General features: G+C 48.1%; 1 protein-coding gene across 1 annotated transcript in view; it reads right to left on the bottom strand.

The window, feature by feature from the left end:
- Window positions 1-996: 996 nt before the first annotated feature.
- CCND2 (cyclin D2) overlaps window positions 997-24,613 on the bottom strand; it is a 28,990-nt gene continuing 5,373 nt past the window's right edge. The window contains exons 4-5 of the mRNA XM_066368609.1: window positions 15,705-15,853; window positions 997-6,454 (exon numbers count right to left, since the gene is read on the bottom strand). Of these exons, the coding sequence (XP_066224706.1) occupies window positions 6,305-6,454; window positions 15,705-15,853 (299 nt within the window). The 3' untranslated portion in view covers window positions 997-6,304. The remainder of the gene's footprint in view (window positions 6,455-15,704; window positions 15,854-24,613) is intronic.

Genomic DNA, 24,613 nt, shown 5'->3' with positions numbered 1-24,613 from the left:
CTTCCCCTCCTGCAGCCAAGACTCCATTGGAGCAAAGTTGGCCTGAGCGCTGAGGAGGCTCCATGGCCTCCGCCTCAGGCACTAGAATGGCTCTGGAGCAATGCCCCAGATGGGCAGAGCATCACCCCCTAGTGGGTATGCCGGGTGGATCCTGGTCGGGCACGTGAGGGAGTCTGTCTCTCTGCCCCACCACTTCTCACTTCAGAAAAAAAAAATACTATTGGGTGTTGTTACTCAAGATGAACAGGGACTGTCTTAATCTGGATGTTCCCAGTGAGCAGCATTAATCTTACTGCTGACAAGTCAGATCATTATCAAACTAGAAAACAGCCATCAGTGACCAAGTGAAGACTAGAGAGAAAAGTTGTCAATAGTCACATCAAAATGGCTATTACGCCACTGCCTTTCCACCCTTGGAAAGGAAGCTGGTCTGAGGAGCTGAGGTCCAGGACAGCTGGAAACAGGGCCTAGCAATTCCCAGAAGTGTTGATCCCCGACCTCTTTCCCAGGCGCTGCCTCACTGCCTCTCCACCAAGGACAGTTGTGGCCCTGTTCTGCCGGGAGGGACATAGAGGTCAGGGTCAGATGGAAGCCAGCAATGCTACAGGAGTCGAAGCCTCAGACACCCCCTTCCCCAGAATGTGGAGATGGCACGGAGGCCCGCTGGCACCTACCAACCCAGGAGATGCTCACCCCCAGCCAAGAGTGAGCAAACTGCAATAATTGGAGCCAGCATCTGAGGCCTTGTCATGATAGCAGTGACTTACCCATCTCATGAGGATGGGCTGAGGATTCTAGTTTATAAGACAGTAGCTGGGTGTCCCGAAAGGGAAAAAATTGTCATCAAGTACTGCATCGCAGTTAACACAGATGCACATGTAGATCACCTTCCAGGTTAGGACTTGTATTTCACATCACTACCAATTGTTCATGTAATAAAGATGTGTTCCATTCTGGAGACTTCCAGTCTACAAATAATTCAAAATGGCCAGAGAATTTAGGTCAAGGTGAGTTTATTCTCCAAATAGCATTACCTAATTTCATCCAAAACCATTTCCAAATCCATCTTCAAGCTAGTCAGAATAACAGGTTATTTCTTAAAACCGCTTAACACTGATCAGATAGGACCTCTTAAAAGGCAGCTGACTATATACCATGTCACCATCATAGCTAATAAAACACTTTTCCAACCTTCCTAAAAACCTTTTTATTTATACCGATCATGCTACTTTAGCACTTGCTAGCATCCCGACCAAACAAACACCCACACCTCTTATAAAGTACATTGTGAGAGAATTACATTGACTTGATATGGAATCACACTCGTTTAAAGCAAAAAAATATATATAATAATAAAAGAAGTCCAAGACGAGAAACTGTAACTGAGAAAGAGAGAGAAAGATCTGAGGTACATGGTACAAGGGTAATAAACATAATGGAAAAAATTCAATGGCCTGGTGGTCTGCTGGGGAATTAAGAGTTGGCCAGCAATCAGAACTAAAACCCCATTAAAAATAGTACGTTTTCTTCTTCTTCTTCTTCTTTTTTTTTTTTCTAAAGGACAGGCACCTGTAAAAATACATTGGATACTGTAATGGCTACAGTCAGTAAGGCACTTTTTTCCCAAAGTAGGCTGCAGGCAGAGGAGTGAACGGTGCAGCCACAGCATGCATGGATACACTGGCCAATGGCTTCTTGAAACCTGAGCCAAGAATCGGGTTTGATAGCCCAGCAAAGTCTAAAGCGGACACACACAAACGTGAAGAGGATAGTTCTGAGAAATGTAGGCTAAATGATGTTTTGGGTTTAGAATCTAGAATCATGAAAAGCCACATGACGTGAGGAAGTCATAGACGTCCTCTGGAGTCTTCCTGCCCTATTTTGTACAAACGGACATGGCATGAGCAGCTCTTGAAAACTGCTCCCAGCCCACACTGGTAGAAGCCCACACTCATTCTATAGCTAGAGTTTTGTTGGCTTAAGGGGACTTTACTGTCTCAGCATTAATTTCCCTTTTAAAGCTCTTGTCGGGGCTGGACTATTTCAAAGATAAACAAAGAGGAATCCTTTTGGCTTAGAAGCCAACTGGCTTACTCAGACTTCCTCCCCATCCCTAACCTCCCGTTCCCACACTACCATCTTCTTGAACTAGAAAAATTATTATTTACATGATATAAGGTGCAAGTCTATTTCGTCTCCCAGCCCTGCCCCTTTGGCCTGTGGAGAGAAAATTCTCCTGCCCTCTTTGAGAAAAGTCATCCAATCCTGCCTAATTTTCCTAACCTGTTCAGTCCCAGAGCTCCCAGGGCAGTGTGGAAAGGCCCAACGGGGGCCAGGCTACAGGAAAGCAACAGCTGCCTCTGCAGGGGAGCCCACCCTGCTGGTGAGGGGATGCCGGGTGGTGCCACCAGGCCTGCTTCCTCCGCCAGCCTTGCCACTTAAGCCCCTGTGGGTATCCGAGCCATGCGTGTCCCTAACCAGGATGCTAAGAGGCAGAACAGAGCCTCTCATACAAAGCACGCAGACCGAGGAGGGCCTGGCTGTGGGACAGGATGAGCTCTTGGGCAGGGTGCGGCGGCAGTCCCAGCACAAAGGCTCCTCCAAGAGCAGCCCGTGCTCTGAGGAGCTGTCTTCTCAGCACATGGGACGTGTTCTGCTGTGGGATCTGTCCCCGGCTTCCACCTACAGGCTTCTTGGCTGTTATGAACCCGCATGGAATTAAATTATGCTTAGCATATATTTTTGGCATACTAGAATGTCCCCCACTAGGATTTGGCCAAAATAGGGGAAGGAACAAAGTTTGGCAGGCTAGGGGGAACAACTTAGCCCCCACTGATGGAGAAAGCAAAAACACAGAGAAGAGGAAGTCAAGATGAAAAAAAATTTTAAAGGTTGAAAAAGACTATAACAGGATTAGAACCCCTTTACTAGGAGGTGAACATGAAAAGAGAAAAAAACCAAACAAACAAACCCAAAACGGAGAACTGAGCTCCTCTGGGCAAAATCTCCTACCAAGGAAAACGAGATCCAAGGAGAGGGTATCAGCCACTGGAAAATCAGAGGTCCTTCTTTTGTTCAAAGGAGGGAACAGGCAGGAAAAGCCAGACAACCTACCTCTGCCCCCATCAGCAACCCCATACCTCTTAGCACACTAAGCCCAAGACAGGAAGCAGAAAAAGCTAGAAGGCCCGAGTAGCATCAAGGGCTTTGGAAAAGTGGAAAGTTACAGACTGCAGGGAGAGCCTGTTGGCCTGTTTCCTTCTTTGTCAGGTTATCTCCTCCTTGCTCCTTCCATTTGAGCTTAACGGCTGGTCACTATGGAATCAGTTTGTACCTCATTTTGTCTTTAGGCTCCAAGACGCCCAAGAACTCGAAGGACCACGCCTTCTTCCATTCTGTGGAACTCCTCAGGGCTCAGGAGAGTGTCCTGTGTAAGGGGACTCTTGATAAAAGACTGTCTATTCAGCTTTCCTCTCCCAAAACTTCAGAATTCACCACCCACTACTCCACCAGAAACTCCCTAGAATTTAGGGTTATGCTAACTCACCAAGTCCTGAACCCTTCTAAACACCCTACAAGAAAGCCTCCTTCACCTGGACTTGCATCTCTGTAGAGAAGCAGTCTCACCACTTCCCTTCAACTACAATTCAGTAATCATCTGACCTATTTTTTCCAATCATGCCAATTCGATGCCATTTAAACCAAGAAAACATTTAGCACCACTTAGTAGAGGACCTGGTCTTACCTAGTGCTGGCTGCCCCCGTCCGGAGACAGATGGAGGGACCCCCGCAACACTGCACACTGCAGATGCAGACCTAGAAAAACCTCTGTGATCACTGCAAACTGGGGATGCCCATGTCAGGGAAAGGGGAGAGAGGGAAAGGTCTTCGCAAGATGAAAGGACCCTAGAGACGAAAGCCCTGCTTTAGAAAGGGCCCTAAGACAAGGGTCTCCAAGTAGCCTGCTGGAATTCTTTAGCCTGCCTCTTGATACCTGACAGCTAAGTGCAAAATTATGACTTCTTCATCCATTGCATAAAATGTGCTGAATGTCTGCTGTGGGGGGGCAGGGGGGGAGGTAGGAGGGGAGGGGAAATCCCTTGGTTCAATTGTATTTTTTCCATCATGAGGAGGATACCAGAGTTAAAATAGAATCCTGATGATCTTCACTACTGAAAAGGTCCCTGGGTGTGAGACCCGGGGCCAAACCAACCCTGCCTTCCACCTGAGAGGGCAGGCAGCCTGCGTCCTGCCTTCCTCCCCCCACGCACGGGCTCCCAAGCAGAAACTGTACGGCTGTGAGGTATTATGAAAACAAAACTGTGAATTGTCTTCTTTTGTAGCTATTGATTGTGTCCAGTAAACCTGAGGTAAAGAATACTCTGTCTTTGAAGAATGTGATCAGAAAGGAAAAAAACCAAAAACCAAAAAAACCCAAAAAAGAAAAAAACAACAACCTTGAATACGCTACCAGAAGAAAAACTATGGAAAGGCTTTTCCAGTACAAAGAACTCATTTCTCAACCATCTACTTCGAGACTTGGAATTTAAGCAGTAAAATAATATATTATAAACATGTTTATAAAATAGCAGCACACTGTGAAAAACATTACAGCTACGTACTGTTAATGTGAATAAGGATGAATGATCTTAGCTTCTTAGCAGCGCAAAAAAAAAATAATAAAAAACTGAACACAATAAAATGAAAAGTAAGAGACCCTTAGATTTTTCTCCATCTTTAACCCTCATACTACGAAACAAGGCAGAATCGGTGTATAAAATAATTCTTCTAAGTAGCCTTGTTCTGATTTTTTTTTTTTACTTAAAAAAGGCAAATATTTCAACAAATAGCTTCATCACCTGTCAATTATAATTGTGCAAAAAAAAAAAAAAGTGAACTGGATGTGTTTAAGAAATGGAGAGGAAAATTCAAGTACACTGAATACAACCTTGCAATAAAATGAAAAAAAAAATGGAAAAGGGAACAAGACGCCACACCGATGTTCAGCTGTCTGTCTTTGCACCAGCGTTAACTTTCCTTTCTATGTCCAAAGGAGAAGTATATAGGTGGGAATTAAGATCCTTCCATGCTGTCGAACTGGTAACAGATCTTTGTTTTTAGGCTTTTCTGAGGAATGTTGTGATGGGAATGTCAGCGGAAAGGGTCGTCTCTTCAGTCCTACTAAGGGCCACCAGAACTGTATACCAGACAATGTCAGATACCAGAAGCGAATAGTACTGAGACTGGGGGTGGGAGGGGGAGAGGCATTGGAGAAGGGAGGAGTCTATTCAGCATAATTTGCATAAACCATCCCATCTATCCCTCAGGAACAATTTTTCAAAGTGCTTTTCGAATGGAATGGTTTATAACAACGCTAAACTGTGGACCAGACATGCCAATCAGCACCAAAAATTAGTTTTCTCCTAATAAGGGATGCCAAGGTCACACTACTCTCTTGAATACATTAAAAGATTCCATTTCAGGTCTCACCCTTGGTCTCCATCTGCCTCCATTTCATATGAGTTTTGGTTATGTCCCAGAGCTACACTGCCCCTTTAGAAAAAAAATACGGTGGTGTGTACAATGAACCATGTTTGGAAGAAGAAGCAAGATGTCAAAGAACATAAAACCCAGGATATAATCACCTGTGACCAACTGGAAAATAAAATATCTTTTTAGGTAGCAGCTACTGTAGACAGCAAGGGTTCCTAACTAGAGATCCAGCAATGCTCTTGACTTAGTAATAGGTGGTTGAGACCATAGGTGCTTCTGCGTCCAAACTGGTTCAGTCACGCCGAGAGATCGCTTTGTCCTCCCTCCCCACTGTGTCCCTCCTTATTTCTAATTCCTTCTAGAGTTCATGGCTTTGCAATCTAACCATGCCATCAAGGGCATACACAGTTCCTTGAAGTTACACTAAACGGGGTATATGTACTAGTTGATAACATGAAGAAAAAGTCTCCTCTAATTCATTTCCATATTGCAGGCGTACATTTTCTCTAGCTACTCTGCAGTTTTCCTGTAAGCATTTTACTATTACATTTAACATAATCAAAATAATAACTGTTCGCATACACAAGGGATTCCCTTCTGTTGTACTTCAAATAGGCACCACATGCTTTTAATTATTCTGTTTTTATAGGACCTTTTTCTCTCACTTATAAAAGACCTTTCAATATGATCTAGGTGGGGGCAGAATTTTTTTTTTTTTAAGTTTCATCCTAAAACATAAAGAACCAAACAACCAGAGAGAAGGAGAGAGCAGATCTGAACACATCTCTCCCATGTGGCCCAACTGACATCCTCACAGGTCAATATCCCGCACATCTGTAGGGGTGCTGGCTTGGTCCAGTTCGTCCTCCGACTTGGATCCATCCCCCTGCTCCTGACGGAACTGCTGCAGGTTGCTGAGCAGCACCACCTCAATCTGCTCCTGGCAGGCTTTGAGGCAATCCTGGAAGGAGAAGGGTCCAGAGAGCCGTTAGCAACATCAATGGGGGCACAGAGCGCCTGGTGAAGAAGACATACACAGTTCAAGCCTCCCCTAGTTACAGGCTAGTTATCCAGTAGAAATAAATGTGAAAGAAAGGAGATGCATTCTTGAAGAGCCAAGGAACCACATTCCTTCAAGTCTATCGGTGGCACCTGGGAGCTTGTTAGAAATCTGGAGTCTCAGGGCACTCGTGTGTCCAGCAGAATCTGAGAAGCCTGTTCTAGATGAGGAGCCGTGGATGGGCACGCAGTGCCTGTAATCTGAGCACCACAGGATGTTTTCTGCTTGGGGAGGTGGGAGGTGACAGAGACAAGGGGAAGGCCAGCACGCTGCAGACAGTGCTATCAAACTAGGCAAACATAGCACCTGAGGGATAAGAAGAGAAGGGGCTGAGCTGTACTGACCCTCATATACACTGTGCAAGTGCTTAGAACAAAAATTCTGTTTTCCTGCTTATTTATTTACCTTTCCCTTAACTCTCTTAAGAGTAAAACGCACAATGTTTACAAAATTCCGGACACTTGCGCTAATTTGGGTATAAGCAAGGATGTGCAGGATCGCTCTGATATTACTCTATATTTGGTAGGGAAAACTCCAAGTGTGTGTGCCCCGGGCAGAAGCTTCTGTTAGCTGGCTGACAGGGAACGCAGCGGCAAGTCGTCAGTGTCACCAGCGAGAGGCTGTGGCTCCTACTAGCAAGCAGGGTGTGAGCTGAAGAACTTGCCTGGTGGCTATTTCCAAATTCTCAACCTCTGTCCTCTGCAAGGCTGCTGTCTGCACTCTTTTCATCAACAGTTTCTACACATGGAAAATAGAGTCCACTGAATCTGCCCGGCTCTGTCCACAGCTTCGTGGATGCTTCCAATTGGTCGGTATCACTGTGGAATTTTCACTAACAGAGGTGACTGTTTGCCAAGCACAGAAAGATTTATCTTTATATTCCAAAGATCAAAAATGAAGTTGGGATGAACTACTCAGAAACAAAGTTTCCATACCCCACCCTCCACAACTTTCTTTCCTATTGCTCCTCCACTCCACATTTCTAACTACAGCTTTTTATGAAAATTCAGATTAGGAACTGCAGCAGGTGGGTGCTATGAGCAGTGATGAAATATCACCCAGAATGTAAGAACGGAAAGAGGAAGGGCGGGTACCTGCTGTCTTCCCGCCATACTGTGGTCAGCAGCTAAGTTACCTAAATTCTCTGCTCTCTGTTTCCTTGCTTATAAAATCAGGATAGTGAAACGCTCACAGAGTGAAGAGCAAGTGATATTATGTGGGAAGTGCTAAGTGGCAGTTCAATAAGTGGTAATTATTAATTATGAGTAGCAACAGATAATCAGTCCATGAGTCTGAGGAATTCTTTAGACTCCTTGAAAATGAGGTTTGCATTAGCATTTGCTCAAGACTGGCGAAGGGGGCACTGAGACTGGCACGGGGGACTGAAGGTCCAATAGGACAGACATAACCCAGTTGCAGAGGTCCTTGTGCCATGCTGAACAAGCTGAGGAGTGAGGGACTGACAATCAGGAGACCTACTGACATTTCTCAGCTTCCCTGTGGCATCTCCTGGTGACGCCTTCCACCTGTCCTCCCTCCCTCACTGGTGATGAGCAAGCTGTCGGGCCTCCCCTGCCTCCTTGCTCAGATCTGCCCTGTGCCCTTCCCCCAACAAAGACACACAGCAGTGCTGGGGCTCCTAAGTCGCTCGTCACTTGTCAAAAGGTCTAGGTGGTGAAGGCACAAAAGGCATCATGTTTCTAAGGGCACTGGCATTTTAGTAGGAGACATCTGAAAACCTTAGGGCCTTACAATCTTAAAAAAAAAAATCTGGCCCCTGGAAAGTTGGCTCCATGGTAGAGCATCAGCCCGGCATGTGAATGTCCTGGGTTTGATTCCCAGTCAGGGCACACAGGAGAAGTGACCATCTACTCCCCCCATCTCTCCCCTTCTCACAGCCATGGTTCGATTGGTTCAAGTATATTGGCTCTGGGCACTGAGGATAGCTCAGTGGAGCCTCTGCTTCAGGTGCTAAAAATAGCTGGGTTGCAAGCATGGCCCCAGATAGGCACAGCTTCAGCCCCAGATGAAGGATGCTGGGTGGATCCCAGTCCAGGCACAGGTGGGAGCCTGTCTATCTCCTCTCCTCTCACTTGGAAAAGAAAAAAAATCTAAAAGTTGAAGTTAATGTGGAGGTTAACATACACTGCTCACAAAAATTTGGAGATCAGGGAATATGCAGATACTCCTGTACTTTTTAGCCTTTTGTATAGTGCATTTTCACCAATGAAATAAAAGTTGGTTTTGGTTTTGCATCTCATTTGCATAATTGAATAACTTTCTTTGACTTGTCATTGGCTTTTCTGATGTTCTTGTTTAATAAAACGAAAAGCAAATGCTTCTTTTTTTATCGCTTCATATTCATTTTGAGATATCCTCTAATTTTTGTGAGTAGTTATATAAACCAAAATATGACATGATGAGACAAAACTAGTCTTGACTTCCTTTGGAAGGTCCTGCAGAGATGGCTAATGAAGCCAACTCTATTGGTTTTCCTTCTCAAGCTGGGACGGACAGCATGTGCACAGTTTTTTCTGAATGAAATAAGTTGGGATTTCATACAAGACACACACTCTCTGCTTCTTTTAGCCCATTTTTAGTCTCAATCAAAATCATTACTGACTCTGGCCAGCTCTCAGTCTTTGACCCCCTTACCTGAAGAGAAAACGATGACTAAAGCAGTTACCCAGAAATGAGGCACCCTGAAATGCCACTCCCTTGTCTCGTCTAGATTCATCCATGACAGAGCAGGAAGCTAACATTCCTGGGGCCAGTCATGTCCCCCTTCCTGGAAAGACGTTAGGGGTCTCTGCCTCACCCTCTCATAGGCTCCACTTCTTCACAACTTGGACGTTATCGGCTTGAGTTTCAACTGCATGAATCTCACTCTTAGCTAGATGGAAAGCTAAAGGGCAAAAGCCTATCTTGTAAAAACGATGTCAAACGTCCTACCCTCTGATGGTGGAAGACAGAGGTCAGCACCCCCAGCTTGAGACAGAGCTTGCTCCCTGCCTACTGACACCCTGGTGTATTTCAATCCCGCTGCAGACTGCCAGGGAGCATGCGAATTTTCTGGGAACCGCTGGAAAGTGAAGAAAGAGGCATGGTGGTGCTATTACCTGCAACCAGTGTGCCAACTGCCCAGTCCCCTTCCTGCCCGAGGAGCTCGCAGCTCCTCGGCCACAGCGCAGGATGGTGCCTAGGACTGGAGTGGGGCAGGCAGGGACCTGGGAGAGAGAGGAGCCCTACCTGCCACCTGGCACAGCTGTTTGCGCTAGGAGGTCAAGCTGAGAGAAAGAAATAGAAGCGGAGGCCAGCGGACGAGTCCAACGGAGAAAGAAAGCAAAGCTCAGAAGCGTGGGATCAAGTATTCCCAAAGGGCAGAATTATAAGAGGACATGCACAGATAATTACAGAACCTGAGACTTTGGGGGCCCAAAGGGGCTTTTTAAGATTAAACAGCCACATGCCCCCATTTTACAGCTAGAAACTGAAGCCAGCTTGTTCTCCCAGTTACTAGTTAAAAACTAAGACTGGCCTTATAAAGGCCAGCCTCCAGCTTCAGAATTCCTTTTCGTGTGCCTCTTTTTCTTCTCGGCCCCAAGTAAAGACACGAAGGCCCGAGACTCTCCAAGAAAAGGAGACCTAGCCCGTGTCTGGAGAGAACTGACAGCACCCCCGATGGAAAGATGCTACATGCATGTAAAGTGTAACAGCTCTAAGACCCTGCTTTCCGTCAGCCTTCAAAAGCACCAGCCATTGTGTTAAGATGCCCCAAATTAAGCTGATTAAAAGGAGAGCCATAATGCTCATCTGTCAGCTTGGACAGGTGGCACTCCACAGCGCTGGAGGTCGGGCAAGCCTCCAGCTCCGATGATGATAGGCCCCCTCACTGCCCATGCCCCCAGCCCCGGAGCCCTGACAGCCCGTGTTTGTGATCTCCAGCTCCTTCCACAGGCCTCCGACTTCCTCCGCTTGCTGGCTCGGGCTCTGCGCCCTGCACCCTCCTCTGCCTCCATGAATGGGCCAACGAAACTCCTACCATTAGCCCTCAGTGTAACTGCATCACTCCATTGTCACCACACACGCACTGCACTCAACAGGGGGACAAAGGGCTGAATGAGCCCCAGACCCGCAGCCAACTCAGGCAGAGACAACTTAGGAAACTATCTCATTCTTCCTTTCTTCACAGGCTGTTTGGCTTATTTCCTTGCATACCAAATGAGGCCCATAGAAAAAATAAGGCAAGAGAGGGAAGCATCAGACTCCAATTCTATTGCCCCCTCACCTCCCACCCCCAGCTTCCTGTCCAGCAACTCTTTGCAAGGTTCTTGACCACAGGCCCTGTAAAGTCCACAACAGACAGTCGCAGCAAGACTGGCCTTTAGGATAAGGTGCACTGCGAGGTGTTGGTGCTTTTAGCTAAGGAGGATGTGCTAGGGACCCTAGGAACACATGTCAAAATAGACCCCCTTAGACCCCTTTCACTTCACTGCTGACTCTTTTAATAGCTCACTAACAATCAGGATTATAACGTACCAGGATGACCCTAAGGAAGGGACATCTCAGAGCTTTCTCTGGGCGATATTTTAGAATGTGACAGTTTTGATGTAAACTAGGTGGAGAAAGATAAATACAATGACCAGATGACTGAAACCTGTGCTTGTGATGTTAAATAGCTTTCAATAACTACACAGCATCTGCGTGGCCCACCAGTCTCAAGTCTACGTTCTCATTAGTGATTTACAAAAACTGTCATATGAAAATGAAGTGATTTGCTCTAAGATAAAGTCAGGTAAGACCTTCTGAGGACCCTGACATATAATTAACGGTAAGAACTATATAGCTGCCCTGGCTGGACAGCTCGGTTACTTAGTTAGAGCATCATTCTGATATGCAGAGGTTGCTGGTTCAATCCCCGGTCAGGGCACATACAGGAATAGATTGATTTTTCTGTCTCTCTCTCTCTCTCTCTCTCAAATCAAAAAATAAATTGTTTAAAGAGAAAATGAAATATATAGCCGTTGAAAAGACCCAGAGAGACCAAAGGTTTAGAAACACACTCGACCCCTATGTGCCCACCCTTTGTCCTCTGTTCATTCCTTCCTTCCTCCTTCCTCCTGTCTCCAGCATCATTCCCCAGCGACTGCCAGGGGCTCTGGAGAAAGAGCCGAGTAAAAGCTGGGTCTTGTTCAAGAGGTTCTATAGACAAGTGAACAGTGAGATAAACGCTGGCACAAGGCACGAGCAGAGTGCCCGGGGGACGGAAGAGGAACCCCGACTCTGCCTGGGGAAGCGGGGAAAGGTTCACGGGGAACCAGGACAGCCGATCCCTCCCCTCAAACTTACCCTTGGCAACGGAAGCCCCGTAGAGGTTCCCCCAAAAGCCAGAACTGCCTCTCTGGCTGGTGTCTGTTTTTAGCAACACTTGTGAGTGGAAGGAAAAAGTACTTAAAATATACCACCCTCTGAGACTTTTATTCCCTGTAAAACTGTCAGGCTTCTCACTCAGCTCTCTGTTTGGAATGAAGCGTTCCGGTTTATTTTGGCAACCAGAGGGAGCAACAAAGACCAACTTTCTCAGAGCCGCATGGGTCCCTCCTATCAAAGCTTTTTGCCGCGGGCCAGGGAGCCAGAGCTTGTCCGGCTGTCTCAAACCAATCAAGGGGACCCCCTTTTCAACAGTTTGATCCCTGACAATCCCTGCATAGCGAACACTGGAAGCCTAAAGAGACCACAAATAACAAGGTGCACGGGGCAGGCACAGAGCTGCAGGGACTCCAGGGCTAGACGCTGGCTCCTCCAGTTCCCATTCAGTGCCTGGTGGTGGTGGGGGGGGGGAGTACACGATGCTGTCCTGTGTACATGACATCCCTGTGGGAGAGCTCAGTACAAACCTATGGGCATTTTAGAGTGGCCCGAGGACACTGTACACATGTGTATGTGTGCATGTATGTTTTATGTGACGATATGGGTATCATAAAATTTACCATCTCTGTCAGTTTTTTAGCGCACAGTGGTATGAAGTACATTCAGTCGAGCCACTGTCACCAGTGTCCGTCTCTGGAACGTTTCCGTCAGCTCAGAATGAAACACCGTACCCATGACACAGTACCTCTCCGTTCCTTCCGCTCCCTGGGCCCTGGTAACCTCTCTTCCACCTTGCATTAAGTGGAACGATAACCTATTTGTCTTTTTGTGTCTGGCTTACTTCACTCAGCATGTTTTCCATGTTTTCAAGACTCATTGATGGTGTAGCATTGTGTCAGAACTTCATTTCTCTCTACGGTTGACTAATATTCCATTGTATGGACAGAGCACATTTGGTTCTCCACTCCTAGGACAATCTCCATCAAGCATATTCTGCTGGGAGGCCTGCATTTTGCATGAGGCCTGGTGAGCACCTTCCTGTGAGTTGATTTCCTTCTGTGTTTTTTAGTTCCTGACCGTTCATTTGCTTGTGATCTGCATTTGCAAGGGGATTTTATAAACTTTAGTCTTGATTCTCCATACTGTTCTAAGTTCCTTGAAGGCAGGAGCCTTATCTTTTATTTTTCATGCCCTACCCAACCCCTCAACATCTACCATGGTGCCTTGGGTCCATGCCTCACTCATGCAATGGGTCTGCCACAAGTGGGTCTTCACTAACTAATTTCAGAAGTGAATGGGGGGTAAGGCCATGAAGGAAATGCACCACTTTAACTCACAAAGCGGTAAACAGAGCTCAGGGAGTAGAACTCACCTCCCTCCAAAATCTAATGCATTCTAGTCCTTACATTTTCCTTTACTCTGAGCATCAGCTCTTCAGAAAACACAGGCCGGTGGGTGGGAGGAGACTTAGCACTTGAAAATCAGGCACACACAGGTAGCCTGGCCCGGTGCTGCTCAATTGGTTATATAGGAAAATGGTATAAATTTTAGATTTAACTATGTTCATGCTTGGTTTCTAATATGGAAATGTTTCACCTCAGGCCCACTAGTGAGAAGGAGGCATGTCCAGGTATCTCCCCTTCAATAGCTGGGATTTATAGAACTCTGAGGGGGTCTGCATCCATTGAACCTAATCTGACAACTGATTTGAATGGACTGGCTACATTGTATCTGAAAAGGGCAAGTTTCTCCATTATGAAAGGAGAGACTGGTTTGTGGTGTTGAAGAGCGAGGCCCAAGAGCCTCTGTGGTCCGTGAGGAGAGGTCTCTGTTCATCTGAAACCAATCAAGGGCGACAAAGAGACAGGAGAAGGCTGGAGGCCCACCAGGTGGGGTAATCAGTCAATTGGAGAATGTAAGTATCTGCCAGGGGTTATAATGCCTCGGGGTTCAAATTCGTCACTGACGTTTTGTCTCTGGGAGTGGAGGAAGGGCTTGTCTTATGCTGGCTGGGAGTCTTTGTTGCAAGGCAGCCTAAATAGGAGATACTCAGAAAAGGGAGGAAGCAAATCATTTCTAGAAATGCTAAATTCTCTCCAAGATTTGTCTCTGAGAGTTCAAAAAACCTTCACCTGAAGCTGCAACAGAGGGGTTATTTCCATCTATATTTTGGGAATCATGTTTCAGAAGCCTACATTTTGGAGCCGGCATCTTAAAAGCTTCTCTAAGAACTGTTTCAGAGGACCCTGTCGGTTCTCTCATCCCCTTCAACGCCTCCCCGCGTCACTTCCTGGAGATGGTCATAATGACAAGGCAACTAGAGCTGGGTAGGTGAGAGCGCCGGCCAGCGGCAGCCTGAGTCTCGCTCAGGTTTCCCCTTCTGCTCAGCTACCCTGCTGGAGGCACGGGCCACAGGCCTGTCAACCGCCATTACCTCTTAACTCAATACATTCCCACGCATGACATTCAGAGCCCCCCTGGAACACCCAGAGGGGCCATCATCAAGTTCCCCTGCATTCCTGAGCCTCTCCGTGGTGACTCACAAGGGCCTCAGAGCTGACACCCGGCTCTTGAGTTGCCTTTAAACCAAAGGCCTGCTTCAAACAAAAAGATCCCCGAACTGCAGCCAGGGTGGAGTACAAAAGTCCCCAGACCCACGTCAGAGCTCCCAGGTCCTTGTCCCAGATATGCCACCGCCACCTCTCCACTCCCGGGGGGCCACCTCAGCCCTCTGCACCTCCCTGACCTCTCAGAACTCCGGGGTGGACCTTCTAAGGACTGTAATTTCCTACCAGCTGAATAAGAGCCTCGCTTGACCCTGGTCTGTCCCAAAACCTTTCTTCTTGTAAGGAGCTTCCAATGCTGACAACCAGAATTACAGCCTCCGGGCCTTCCACAGGGCACTCAGCATGGAAAAATCTATATCTAATAATAGTTCCTTCAATGTGTAGGGCACTTTATTTTTTTCAAAGTGCTTTTAAATACATGACCACATTGAACATTAGGGAAGTGACAGGCAGGCAGGATGGAGAGGTTTGCCTAGGCCAACACCATTCTCATGGTGGGGGCCTCTTGTATGTCCATTCCCTCCAGGACAGCGGGTCCTTGCTCCGGGTGTCCCTTCCCTCTGTGCCTGCAGGCCCTACAGTGAGCAGACACTGTAGAAGAGAGATGGTCTAACGTGTACATAAATGGAAATGAAGCGACGATTCAGCCCGTTGGGAAGCCCGGGCCACAAAGGAAAATCAGTAACCAGCCTCCTCGCCCTGCTGCATCTGTCTGCTAAGTTCTTTTCTCTAGTTTATGGCCCAGGGGCTTTTGAACCCTTCAGAGGAGGTCTCATCTCTGGATTTTTACTTCCTTGGATGTAGATCTTAGAAAACAGAAACCAATGACAACAAAAATAACCTCTGACACATCATCATCCAACCAACTCTCTTGGCCCTGGCTGGTTGGCTCAGTAGATAGAGCATTGGCCTGGCGTGTGGATGTCCTGGGTTCAAGCCACGGTCAGGGCACAGAGGAGAAGAGCCCGTCTGCTTCTCTTCCCCTCCCCCTTCTCTCCCTCTCTTCCCCTCCCGTAGCCAGCGGTTCAGCTGACTGAGCATCAGCCCCACACAGGGGTTGGTGGGTGGATCTCAGTCTGTGCACATGCGGGAGTCTGTCTATCTCCCCTCTTCTCACTTAAAAAAAAAAAAAAGAAAAAAGAAAACAACTGTCTCCTTCCCTGAGCTAGGAAAAGAGACATCTGGCCTCGACCAGGAAGGTGGCCGGCACCTACCACGTCAGTGTTGGTGATCTTGGCCAGCAGCTCCACCAGGGCATCGCCAGTGAGCGAGCTCACGTCCTCATCCTGCTGCAGCCCACAGATGGCGGCTCCCACACTGCCGGTCGCAATCATCGATGGTGGGTACATGGCGAACTTAAAGTCTGCAAAACGAGAGGCAGAAGATCAGGGCACAGGAAGACCCGGGCCCCAGCAGCTCCCCAACCAGAAGATACTCAGAAGTAAAACGGGGGTGGGTCAGCTGCACCGGGGACCCCGACCCTACAGACGCACTCTCTCCTGACACAGTCTCCTCTGGGGGTGATGGCATGAGCACAGCAAGGAAGTCTGAGACCAGTGCAGATAAGATAACCCATGTGCCACCCAAGTGAAACAAAGAAAGAGCCTTAGATGGAAGAAGAGACAAGTACAAGCAGGTCAAATACAGTGAAGAGTAACAACATCCTGGCATGAGCTTGCCATATTCTCTGGACAGGCGTCAGGAACTAATATGACCCAAAAGACAAAGACAATTTTATTTTAAAAAAGGAAATGAAGTAAGAGAAGCAGCAGTGGAGGGGGTGGTGTGATGGCGGCCAGTTTCACACAATCCCTGACTTCAAAGACCCTCAGGACTTTAGGAGTGCATAGGAATTTATCCAAGCATCTGTTATCAACCACTGCACCCTAATCACAGGGATGAATTGGTTTAGTTTTTACGGCCTGAAGATCCTAACACCTTGCCAGAAAAAAACAAAAAATGCTTGCCAGAGAAGTATGAAACGGGAGTGGATCTGCAGGGCCCAGCCCCCTCCCCTTGCACCTCCAGAAGCACATGTAGGAGAGGGTCCGCTGCGGGGCCTGGAAACCCTGGTTTCCTCCGAGCCCTCCTCCAAAGAGGCTGGGCGGCCAAGATCACTCACCACGGCTCTGTCCATCATGGGAGAGAGACCATATATCAGCCACAGAAGGTACAACAGTTATTACCCTAGTGTCGTAGGGGAGAAAACCGAGACTTCTGAGCATCTAAACTGCGCCATCCCTGTCCTGTGTTGGTAAGTTAAAGAGGTTCGTTTCCTCACTCATCCTAGGAACAGTCCCTGGAGTGCGGCAAATCTTCCCCAGTGTCCTATCTCTGGGGTCAGCATCACTCCAGTGAACCTGCTGTGTGTAGAAGTGGGAGGTGGCGCGTGTGGCGGAAGACATGGGTTGCATTTCAACTTGCAACGTAAAACATTAGGTTGAACCTTCAGAAACAGTTTGACCTAGTATTTCCCCTTCCTCCTACACAATGCCCGATTAGAACCTTGTCTGGGGAAGCATTTCCAGCAGTAACCTACCGGCCAGCACCAAGTCAGTGCTGCTCTTGGAAACGCTGCTGGACCACCGAACCACGCACATACTTCCCTCCCGCCTCAGCCGAATCCCTCGAACGCGGCAGGCCAGCGGCGTTTCTTTCTCCTTGGCTTTCTTTCCTTAGCCCACTCACCACTCCTCCCTTTTGAGGGACATATATTATGTTGTTCTGCCCAAAGCCTGCTGGCCACCAGCTCCTCCAGTGCCCTCTTCATCCCCATGGACGCTCACACAGCCAGCCTCCCTGCCTGCTGCTCTGCTGTAGGTCTCGTCCACATGGGGTCACAGGAGTGTTTCTCTGCCCAGTTACCTCATTAGCTTCCCCCTGGGACATTCACAATGCAAAGAAGAGCCAGTCCATGGCCCTGGGCCCACAGAGGGCTGGCCGGGAGCATCTGCCAGGGAAGGGCAGGGGGATAGCCCTGCCTCCTCTTCCCCAACTCAGGCTGCAGATCGAGAAGCTCACCTCATACATGTCTAATTTTGTTTGTCCCTCTGCATGTAAAACCAACTTTTATTTTTAGCAAATTAACTAACTTCTGGAAGCCAGGAGTTATATCTAGGTGGTCCTGGGTGCATCAGGCACTAGAGTTCCCCAGGACTGTATTTCCTTCTTGTTTTGCTAGGAAAACACTGTGGGGAGTCCTGGGGACACTGTCCCCTGCCCCCCGGAATCGGGAGTACTATGTGCACAAGCATGGATGCCTCCTGACAGCTCAGACTGGGTAGAGGACTCCCACAGCGAGGAGCTGCTGGTCAGGCTGGCCACTGCCCACCGCCACCCTCTACAGCAGCAGACCAGTGTCCTCTACAGGCTGGAGGGAGCAGCTGGCCAGCTCCTCCTAGTCAGACAGGAGGCAATGTTAGCACTAAAATGTCAGGTTCAGAGTATGGGACCTTAATAAGTCACTTCCTCCCTCTATCCCTGGAATCTCATTTGTCTAGTACGGGATGGGGGGAGGGTGTGAAATTAAGATCAGCATTTTTCTATCTTCCAGTTGCAACTCATTAATGGGTCATGAAATTCATTAGTGGGGCATTACCAGCACATTTGGTTGCTGTTTAATGGAACATAAGAGGACAAAGTATCAGGAAGTAGTGCATGTGGGAAGAGTAAACACCATTTTGATAAACTTTTGTATCAGTTTGATGTACGTCTGTCTCCTGAGCCCTGTTATAAAATGTATTTCTTCCTTCAAGGTTTAAAAGTTTTAAGACCTCAGGCTAGCTTTTACTCAAATATCTGGAATACAAACAACTCCCAAGGAAAAAAGCAAGGAAGAGACAACAGACTGTAGCCTGGCTTTCATCCACCTGCAGTCACAAGGCAGCTCCCTCTGCTAGGCACCAGGGGCTGCCCACCACCACCACAGGGACGCCCCCTGCTGGGAGGGGGAACAGCACAGAGAGAGACAGGAGAAGGAAACATCTGCAGGGTCGTGTCCTTGGACTAGCTCTAAGGATCCATGCTCACCCATGTAAAGTTCTACCCCTTCAGCCATTTCTGAAGAAATGCTCACAATATCCTCTTGGGTAGGGGGGGCATAGAAAAACATTCTGGGTACTAATATTACAACACACACACACACACACACACATATACATAGTATATATATGCATAAGGATGAACTAGGAGCATACATAGAAAGTGTATATAAATTGTCACTAGCATTAGGTGGAAGGAAGAAAATTTTGTAAATTCTTTTAGTATTATTTAAATAAAAACCAAGTAAAAATTTCTCAGAAATCTTTTAAGTCTCTTGGCCAAGAATTCCAGAAAGTTGTACCTTGGTGCAGAAGGCACACTCAGGGTGACGTTCTTCTATCTCTACCCTCAGTGCCCACCTGGGGAGGAGCGATGTTTGTGACTTCCTGAGACCCCCTACTTCATCTGTAGCAGAATGAGAAGCAATTACCTGGCCAGTGGTCCATTCAGACTGAGTTATTACAATGTGCTCCTTCCCATTCCAGTCATCGGGGATGGTTCCCCAAAATGCTGAAGAGTACATGGTACAACATGGTGCATCCCAAATGACTAGGTGTACACATGGGAACCTTCTAAAGAAACTTCTCAAGAAAAGGAGGTATATAAGGGGACAGAAGCATTGGAGACACTTAGGAGGACTTTCCAAGAAGATGGGTAGGATTTGGACAATAGAGTCAAGAAACTCTAAGACTTGGATGGTGGAATGCATGGAGGCTGATGTCCTACCACCTACAGTTGTGCCAAGAGGGGCAAGTCACCTGACCTCTCTGAGCCTCTTTTCTCACCTGAAAATAAGGGTAACAGTTTTATACCCACCTCATAGAGTTGTTCTGAAGACTAACTAAAATAATGCACATAAAAGCGTGGAGCCTGGTTCATGATGAGCAATGTGTCAGCCGTCACCACCACCCCCATCACTGTCATCACCACCACTGTCCTTACCGCTGCAACCTCCTGTGGATATGACAGGCAGTTCTGACTGCCGGAGGCCTTTAGCAGGAGTGAAGGAAAGGTTCCCGCATCCCTGGACCCGACTGCAAGCAGACGCGGAGTGAGAGCAGGCCGAGCATGCCAACGCTGGGGAGAACGAGGGCTCCGGGCTACCTGGGGAATCCTTTACTATCACCTGTGCATGTATTCCAGAAATGACCTCATCAAGTCCCTAACACCTCCTGCTGGTCTGTCAGGAGTGGGAGGAACTGAGGCCGCACAGGGGAACTGAGAGGGGTCCCACACATACAATAAATGAAAGATGGAAGGTGGCCCCTCCCCTCTCAGTGTGGTGCGTATCCATTCCTCTGTGCTCCACCCAGAGCCAAGGATAATGCTCACACACTAGAAGCCTCTGGCACAACCTCCCCCTCCTGGCAAGGGGCACACCCGAGGGGACTCCAGCTCCACAGGTGAACCGACAGCTCTGATGCCATCTGCCTGCTCGGCCGTGTGGTAGGGGGTGGGGAAGTATTAACGACAATGTAAAACTCAACTACCTCAAAACATTTCCTTGTACTGGTGACTCAATGAAACCTTGAGAGGTTAAGTGACTTGTCTAACGTCTAATGTCTAATGCTGGGCCTGGGTTTAAGATCAAGACTATGGAGTCTGGATCTTATAACTGATACCAGAAGGTGAATACTCCTCAAGTTCATCTCCCACACCTCACTAAGGAATACATAAGTAGAAGAAAAGCCCAGAAGAGTGAGCCCTGGTTCAAGGGTCAAAGAGATGGGTACTAGTCCTAGCCGTGGCACCAGTGAGTGGTATGACTGGCACAAGCTGCCTAACCACCCAAGGACACCCCAGACCTGCTGGAGCCTCACTGGAATCCTTCACCTCGCAAGGGCAGTGAGATGTGCTCTTATTTGTCAGGTTGGTATTCGTACTTCTTGATAAGATTTCACTGAAGAAAGAGTTATGAGCTAAATATACTGCCCACAAAAATTAGGGGATCAGAGACCGTGCAGATAGTCCAGTACTTTCAGCCTTTTGTATCGTGCATTTTCACCAATGAAATAAAAGTTGGTTTTGCATCTCATTTGCATAATCAATTTTCTTTGACTTATAGTTTGCTTTTCTGATGTTCTTGTTTAATAAAAAAAAATCAAATGCTTTCTTTTTTTTTTAACATTTCATATTCATTTGGAAATATCCCCTAATTTTTGTGAGTTGATTTAAAACCACAGATTCCGTGGCCTTGCAGGTAAATTTATTAGCAGGATGGTTTTGGCTCCAGTGGCCAAAGCCTTGAAGTACAAGAGTGACTGCTTTGCTTCTGATCACCACTAGGGGGCGAGAGCCACTTGTTCGGTAGCTGAAGAGAAACAGTGGACCCCATCAGGCATTTTCTTGTCTCTTTCCCCTACCCCCTCCTTCAGCCCACAGTCAGAGGAAAGTTGAAAAGGCCAAAACCCAAGGTGCTCACACCTCACCTAACACCCACCCTCAGAATCGGTTCGGCACACCCCATCCCTGTGGGGCAGGGCTGCCATGACATGCTAATGCCCGTTTAACTCCCCAGGCCTAGGTGGGCAGCAGGAGGGTGTGAGCGGCTGGACAATGTCAAGCAGCCTGCTCCTCATTCATCTGACAGCCAGATAGGAAGTGAGATGGCCCAAGTCACCCTGCCTGTCCCCACAGGTCGCACTTACAGAACCAAGATTCTGGGTTCTTCTTACGGGTTCCACTCACCACTTCCCCTCAGCCCCATGACCTTTCAGCTGTAGAGGCAGCTAGGCTCACGGCTGGAAAGGTGGTTTCCATTCTTCCTTCCTGGCAACCAGGAAGGCAAACCTCCCTTTCTGGATTGGGGGCCAAGCCATCGACCATCTCTGGGCCTCCACTGCCTTCCTATCATTGGACCTGGAGATGGACAGTCCTTTCGGTCAAGTTAGGAGGACTGCGAGAGCACATGGTTATCGTCATCACGGGCTCAGTCCTTGGGAACAGGACCCAGAGAGGGGCTCTCCTGTGCTTCACAGAGAGCTCAGCGGAGCACCTTGACATCGGGCTCCCCGGCAAAAACAGCTGGCAGATGTGGGGTGTCATGGGTGGAGGCTAAGCACCCCGCCCCCAACTACATCAGCTTCAAACTCAAATTCCATTGGCTCTTCTAGACTAACTGGAGCCATCTGTTGAGCATGATTTCATGCATCAAGAATCTCCCAACAAGGAGTGCAATCCCCATCTCAAATGGTCTCCTTGCTTGGTGTGCAGACCTGGGGGACTCCACCGTTAGAGCCATAACTGGGGGTGGGGGTGAGGCTCAGTTCTGCTTCCACAAGCTCAGAGCTCTAGGGAAGGAATACTGGGCCCTAGTAGGCAGGAAGGCCTTTCCCTCACCCCCATGACCCGTCTGACCAGGACAACTCAGAGAAATTAGTGAGAGGCTCTCTCTCCCAGGGCCATTTTGGGCTGAGCAGGGAAGAGAAGGGCACCTCTCTGTCTTGCACCCACCTTCGCCTTCAGTGCCAACAAGGAAGGAAGGCCTCTTTCCGCTCCGCCCTCGCGGCCCGCTGCCCCCCCCCCCTTCCCCTTTCACACACACACTCTCCGCAGCAGCACAGCCCTGCCAGCTCTTTCACAACCAGCTCCCCATGAACGAGCCACACGGCCTGAGTGCTGGTGACCGAGATCTCCTCCAGACCCCCGTGGGCCTCCAGACCCTGGCCACTGGTGCTTCCTCAGCTCCGCGGCAGAAGACCCAGCCCTGGGGGGGAAGGAGGGGTGATGCATCAGCAGCCCATTCTCTCCATGTCACCTACCTGTGGTTCTCAGTTACCATGCGCCTGCTCCTTACCAGGCAGTCCGAGGCACTCACCCATCTGTCACACCCTGGCTCCAGATTGTTGAATCCCATTTAACTAGATGGCATTTCCTCCAAGAAAAGCAGCCCTTGGCTTTTATATTGTCCTTCTGACAACATAAACCTCCACACAGTGGGGATTCTGTTATGACTCAGTCATTCATATCACCTCAAGGGCAGATCAGGGAAAGAGATAGGAACACCCTTCCCAGACCCAGAACACTTCTGAGAACCTCCCTCTACTCTGACCACTCCATACCTGAGCCTTATTATTTGGTGAGAAGTGTTTTCTCCTGTCGTCCCTATCCCTTGCCAAAGCCAGCTCAAGGCTCCCAAAAGGCAATTGTCATGACTTCCTCTGCCTCCCCCAGACCTCTGTCCTCACTCCCTGAATCCCAGGCTCCCTACTCTGGCCCCAATGTTGGCAGCCACCCCAAGGATCTGGGTAAGAAGGCCAAGAGTGGGGGATGGGGACCCCAATTTTAGAAAACGGTCTTTACAGAATCTGGGGCTCTGCCCAGGCCCGGGTAATTCCACCCACCAGCCTACCCCAATCAGAGATCAGACAGGGGAAATGAGTGAACAGATCCCCCAAAGATCTGTCAGTCAAGGGACAAGGTCAAAGTAGAACTCTGGCTATCAACAGCTGGGCAACAAGGGAGCTTCAAGTCGGGGTCAGCCCTCCTAATGCCAAAGGAGAAAAGACTGGTTGACACCCCCCCTTGCCCCCAGTGAATCCTGACAAGGGAGAAGAAAGAAACGGCTAGGCCTGGGAGACACAATGACAAGTCAGTAAGACCTGACCTCTAGAGCCCCAGCCAGACAGCAGAAGGGAAAAAGCAAAAGAACAGCTACTGTCTAACAGCAGCAACACTCCACGGGAGCTCTGATGAGCGGCCCCATGGCTCTGCAGGAAGGGCTGCAAACTACCTCACAAGGGGGCAGAGAGCACACATGCACACCATGAGGACTGGCTGGGACCTGGAAGGGAAGGACCAAAGAAAAGCCGAGAAAGGAATCCTGAGCCCTGGACTCAAATGTGGGTGGCACAGACTCTAGTCAAGCCAGCGAAGGCTGGCCCAGCAGTCCCACTGGAACGGATGAGGGCAGCTGGAAAAGCAATCATACCCCTTAGTTGGAACAGTAAACATTGGAGATGGTGGCATTTTCACAATTAGTATCATGGTGCATTGTCTTACACATTCCAGTACTGGTTGACCAGTACTTCCTTGCATATCCTCCTTCTGGCTATCATTTTACTAATCACCCCAAAAAGGCAGTGAAACATGCCTTGCACATGAAGAAGCTGAGTCTGAGAGGTTTCGTCACCTGTCCAAGGCAGCAGAAGGTGAGTATCAAAGCCTGACAGTTTGACTGTGAACACTGATCATATACACTATTGCATATTATAGGATAGTCTGTACATGTAACAAGTTATTGAAAAAGTTAACCTCTTGGAGTCCCACCTAAGTAATTCATACTTGAGCTGAACTCCACTCTTGGCAAAAGACCTGTCAGATCTTTACCTAACATTTCTGTGAAAATATGAATTCCTGACATCTCATTCCTGCACGATTAAGGGTCAGGTTCTCTCCCATGGATATTGCCAAGAAAAAAGAAAAAAAAGAGTTGAACCTGGCCAAGGTTCAATTTAATGAGACAGTATCAAACCACACTGCCTTTAGTTGATTAGGAAAATGCAAAGCAAATGGGCCAGTAAGAACTATGTATCAACTGTGGAATTAACATGGTGGGTAAAAGGTTTCAACATGAAAAAGCCAGTTGCCATTGCTTTACTGAAGCAGGGATGGAAGTCCAAACAGCAGCGCAGGCACGGAGGAGGGTGTCAGAATCCGGTGCTCAGAAAGTGAGTCCTTGCTGAAAGAGGACCAGGTTCACTCCCGCACCTGGCACAGGGAACAGCCAGGAGGCAACAAGTGCCCCCCAGTAGAAAGAATTCCTCTGGACGCCCTTACCACTTACCAGGACCGGCAGTGTGTTTATCTTGACAGCATTCCTTTCACCTGCCTTTGCCCCCACCCCTAAATTTCCTCTTGGGCTTATCTCCAAGCCATCCTTTTCCTCAAAAGATTAGAGATTTAAACACAACCAGAGAATAGTATATATAATCTTCAAAGAGCACTTTAGACATCATAAAGAATATTTTAATAGGCACTATATTTTCTCCTTACCACACCTGTCCTCATAAACCATTTATGAGTTTAATAGAGAAAGAGAGACTATGCCAGCTCACATAAAGAAAAAACAGCCCAGGAGTGA

The sequence above is a fragment of the Saccopteryx leptura genome, chromosome 2 (assembly GCF_036850995.1).
Source record: "Saccopteryx leptura isolate mSacLep1 chromosome 2, mSacLep1_pri_phased_curated, whole genome shotgun sequence".
Classification (NCBI taxonomy): domain Eukaryota; kingdom Metazoa; phylum Chordata; class Mammalia; order Chiroptera; family Emballonuridae; genus Saccopteryx; species Saccopteryx leptura.
This window is presented reverse-complemented; position numbering and strand designations above follow the sequence as displayed.